General features: G+C 47.8%; 1 protein-coding gene across 1 annotated transcript in view; it reads right to left on the reverse strand.

Moving 5' to 3' along the window:
* The window catches only part of LOC311117444 (zinc finger MIZ domain-containing protein 1-like), a gene marked incomplete at both ends in the record, with an annotated part of 37,403 nt that overhangs the window by 1,841 nt on the left and 30,562 nt on the right, over positions 1-5,000 (reverse strand). The window contains 6 exons of the mRNA XM_084192374.1: positions 866-1,132; positions 1,586-1,752; positions 2,006-2,241; positions 2,522-2,590; positions 2,839-3,067; positions 3,266-3,371. Coding sequence (XP_084048500.1) covers positions 866-1,132; positions 1,586-1,752; positions 2,006-2,241; positions 2,522-2,590; positions 2,839-3,067; positions 3,266-3,371 — 1,074 coding nt within the window. The remainder of the gene's footprint in view (positions 1-865; positions 1,133-1,585; positions 1,753-2,005; positions 2,242-2,521; positions 2,591-2,838; positions 3,068-3,265; positions 3,372-5,000) is intronic.

A 5,000-nucleotide genomic window follows, 5' to 3' on the forward strand; every position in this document is an offset into this window, starting at 1 on the left:
GCTCTGGAAGGAGCTACAGAGGGAGGGGAGAAGACAGCAAGTCATCTGGGTTAGCCAGCTCTGGAAGGAGCTACAGAGGGAGGGGAGAAGACAACAAGTCATCTGGGTTAGCCAGCTCTGGAAGGAGCTACAGAGGGAAGGGAGAAGACAGCAAGTCATCTGGGTTAGCCAGGTCTGGAAGGAGCTACAGAGGGAGGGGAGAAGACAACAAGTCATCTGGGTTAGCCAGCTCTGGAAGGAGCTACAGAGGGAGGGGAGAAGATAACAAGTCATCTGGGTTAGCCAGGTCTGGAAGGAGCTACAGAGGGAGGGGAGAAGACAACAAGTCATCTGGGTTAGCCAGGTCTGGAAGGAGCTACAGAGGGAGGGGAGACAACAAGTCATCTGGGTTAGCCAGGTCTGGAAGGAGCTACAGAGGGAGGGGAGAAGACAACAAGTCCTCTGGGTTAGCCAGCTCTGGAAGGAGCTACAGAGGGAGGGGAGAAGACAACACACAAGTTAGTTAGGTATCACTATGGGGACAGAGCTTCACAGCCAAACATATATAGATACATCTCTATGACTCTAGCGAGGTTATTGGTCTTACATTGATTGGCATTGAAGCGCTTAATGAAACCGTGAACAACAGTCTGGATTAAATAGCGTGTGTTAAAAACACTTGAAATCTATCCTGCAGGTAATAATGAATTTGCGATGCAGTTATAATGCTCTCTGATTCGGAGGGGTTGGGTTAAATGTGGAAGACACATTTCGGTTATGCAACTGACTAGGTATCCCCCTTTTCCCTTCACTTGTCAAGAGATTGTATGACACCTTTATAATATCTTATAATCATCTCATAATCATCCTGATCTAAATATCTTACATCCAAGGAAGGTTGGGGCATATCTGGGAGCGCCTGCCCTCCGCCCTGGCTCAATAAGCTGTCTGATGGGTTGAAGGGGTCGCACTGCTGCAGGCGGTCGTTAGGGCCGGGATGCTGTTGCTGTGGGGGCGGAGCCTGTTGTCGCGAGGGCTGAGGAGGCCCACTGTGATGCAACGGCTGTCCCAATTGGCCGCCGGGGTGAGAGGGGGCGTGTAAGCTCTGTTGCAACGGGCCGTGGGACTGGTCAGTTCTGGCAGGATGAGTTGTCTGGGAAGAGAGCAAGATACAGATAAAGCATATGACTTCATCTACAGTACTGTAAAGCATATGACTTCATCTACAGTACTGTAAAGCATATGACTTCATCTACAGTACTGTAAAGCATATGACTTCATCTACAGTACTGTAAAGCATATGACTTCATCTACAGTACTGTAAAGCATATGACTTCATCTACAGCACTGTACAGTTGCAGGCACTAAAAGGTTAACTCGATTTTTTTAACTACCAGTGTACAGTTTTTTTGTGACAAACTATTGCTAGAAGACACTAGATAGATATCCGTGTTGCATATGCTAGAAGACACTAGATAGATATCTGTGATATGCTAGAAGACACTAAAGCTCCATGCGGATATTGTTCTGCCAATACCACACCGCAACCTAACTTTTTAGTGCCCACAAATCTCTTCTACAATGCTGGAACAGGATGATGACTTACTGGGTCGGGTATGCCGTGTGAGAGGGGTTTGTCCTGGGCCACGAGGCTGGTGGGCATCTCTGGCTGGTGGGACAGCGCGGGGCCGTGCAGGAAGTCGTTCATGGTCGTACCACCGGGGTTCCCATGGGGGAAGTCAAAGCCCCCGCCGTGGCCCTGGTAACTGTTGCCTAGCAATACAACAAAAAATTAAAAAACATCTAGTTACATTTAGAAGCACTTACACTTCAAATCTTATTTACTAAAATCACATAGCTATGATATGACAGTGCACACAAGCACAGATATAAATAGAGATGGACTTTTGTTCTATGTTACACGGAGATATCATCTAAAACCTATGCTGCTACCTTGGCTACAGGCCATATGTTCCTCCAGTAACTAGGAGGATTACGTTAGAAAGTAAGTATATAAATAGCGTACCTTGGCTGATGTATTCCCTGTTGTTGCCCCCCTGTTGGGTCGGGTAGGGCGAGGGCCCGGGGCCGAGCTGGGCGATCATATCCATGACGTTGGGCATGGTCATCTGGGAGGGGCTCATGGTCTTGAACCTCTTGGCCATGGGTCCATCTGGGTCCTCCTTGATGTGGATATCAGACTTGATGGCCACCGGCCTCCAACTACAGGAAGGGTCCATGGTCACCTCCTCAAACTCCGAGCTGGGGGGGGTGGGGGGGGGGGGGTTGATTAAAAATGAACCACAGGTTGGCTGTATAGGAGGCTAGTTCAAGACTATTGTGGCCCGGGCTGATTGACAGCAATCAGAGTTCTGCAGTGGAATGGATCTTCTGTAAAGTGACAATATCTTCTAATGAATCCAATCTTTCAAACTCTTTCAAGGAGGTCGATAAGTGATAACATTCATGGTCGTTGGTGTAGTAGGGTTTTTTTTTTGATGAATTTGATGTGATTGATTCAGATCGTTATGATCAAACTTACTTTTGGATGGCGTTCAGGATCCCCCACATGTACTGGTCAACTTCTAGTCCCTCTAATAACGCTGTCTTACTGCAGAGGTGAGAGAGGACATGAACATTACTGACTGAATACAGACGGTAACCATCAGAGGGTCATTGACCTTTTCAATTTTGTGTAACTGAGTATTTCAGGTACAGCATAAAGAACTGCAGTTGAAAGGGACTGCAGTTTAAAAATTTGCCAGCTGGCTAAAGCTGCCACTTTAAAACGGGCACTTCTACAGTCATGTTGATTAATGTGCACTGTCCCTGTAAAACTAAATTTAATAAGTAACTTACTTGCATACTGGACATCGCCACGTTCCGCGCTCACAGTTCAATTGTAAGTACGATTCCAAATCAAAGCACTGGACATGTTTGCAGTCATGGCCTCTCGCTGGAAGCTGGATCCGCTTGAAGGTGATTGGACATTTGAGGGAGACCTTGATGGCCGTCTGCTCAACGCCGTCCTCTCCGTTCAGAGCGGTGTTCCCAGAGGACGCCGTTACGCTGCTGAAGTTTCTCTTAACTGGAAAGATGGGAGGAGGACCACAATGGAAATAAGTTGCCAACTTTATTGTGTTGTCCGTGATGATTTTAAAAAGCACTGTATCAACACATGTGGTTTAAATTGTCAAATAAGCTCAATCAGTGAGAGAGAGGGTCACTTAGGACCAAAGGAAGGCCTCCTGGAGTTGAGGTTTGAAGAAGAAGGACAGTAGTGTACCTTTGGTGATGCAGTGCTCTGCTGGCAGTAGCCTCTTCTTCAGTAAGCCTTGCAGGACGGAGCGTACAGAGGGTCTGTGGACCAGCTGCAGTACAAACAGGTGAGACTGTAGAGGAGAGGACAATCACCATCATCACCATCGTCATCACTATCATCACCATCAACATCACTATCATCACCATCAACATCACTCCTACCATCACCACCATCACCACCACGACCATCACCACCATCACCATAATCACCATCACCACCATCACCATAATCACCATCACCACCATCACCATAATCACCATCACCACCATAATCACCATCACCACAATCACCATCACCACCATCACCACCATCACCACCACGACCATCACCACCATCACCACCACGACCATCACCACCATCACCATCAATAACATCATCATCACTCTCAAATCAAATCAAATCAAATCAAATCAAATCAAATTTTATTGGTCACATGCGCCGAATACAACAGGTGCAGACATTACAGTGAAATGCTTACTTACAGCCCTTAACCAACAGTGCATTTATTTTAAACAAAAAAGTAAGAATAAAACAACAACAAAAAAGTGTTGAGAAAAAAAAGAGCAGAAGTAAAAAATAAAGTGACAGTAGGGAGGCTATATATACAATAGAATAAAGTGACAGTAGGGAGGCTATATATACAGGGGGGTACCGTTGCATAGTCAATGTGCGGGGGCACCGGCTAGTTGAGGTAATATGTACATGTGGGTAGAGTTAAAGTGACTATGCATAAATACTTAACAGAGTAGCAGCAGCGTAAAAAGGATGGGGTGGGGGGGCAGTGCAAATAGTCCGGGTAGCCATGATTAGCTGTTCAGGAGTCTTATGGCTTGGGGGTAGAAGCTGTTGAGAAGTCTTTTGGACCTAGACTTGGCACTCCGGTACCGCTTGCCGTGCGGTAGCAGAGAGAACAGTCTATGACTAGGGTGACTGGAGTCTTTGACAATTTTGAGGGCCTTCCTCTGACACCACCTGGTATAGAGGTCCTGGATGGCAGGGAGCTTTGCCCCAGTGATGTACTGGGCCGTACGCACTACCCTCTGTAGTGCCTTGCGGTCAGAGGCCAAGCAGTTGCCATACCAGGCGGTGATGCAACCAGTCAGGATGCTCTCGATGGTGCAGCTGTAGAATTTTTTGAGGATCTGAGGACCCATGCCAAATCTTTTTAGTCTCCTGAGGGGGAATAGGCTTTGTCGTGCCCTCTTCACGACTGTCTTGGTGTGTTTGGACCATGATAGTTCGTTGGTGATGTGGACACCAAGGAACTTGAAGCTCTCAACCTGTTCCACTACAGCCCCGTCGATGAGAATGGGGGCGTGCTCAGTCCTCTTTTTTTTCCTGTAGTCCACAATCATCTCCTTTGTCTTGGTCACGTTGAGGGAGAGGTTGTTGTCCTGGCACCACACGGCCAGATCTCTGACCTCCTCCCTATAGGCTGTCTCATCGTTGTCGGTGATCAGGCCTACCACTGTTGTGTCGTCGGCAAACTTAATGATGGTGTTGGAGTCGTGCCTGGCCATGCAGTCATGGGTGAACAGAGAGTACAGGAGGGGACTGAGCACGCACCCCTGAGGGGCCCCCGTGTTGAGGATCAGTGTGGCAGATGTGCTGTTACCTACCCTTACCACCTGGGGGCGGCCCGTCAGGAAGTCCAGGATCCAGTTGCAGAGGGAGGTGTTTAGTCCCAGGATCCTTAGCT

The sequence above is a fragment of the Coregonus lavaretus genome (assembly GCF_964263955.1).
Source record: "Coregonus lavaretus genome assembly, contig: HAP1_SCAFFOLD_4975, whole genome shotgun sequence".
Lineage (NCBI taxonomy): Eukaryota > Metazoa > Chordata > Actinopteri > Salmoniformes > Salmonidae > Coregonus > Coregonus lavaretus.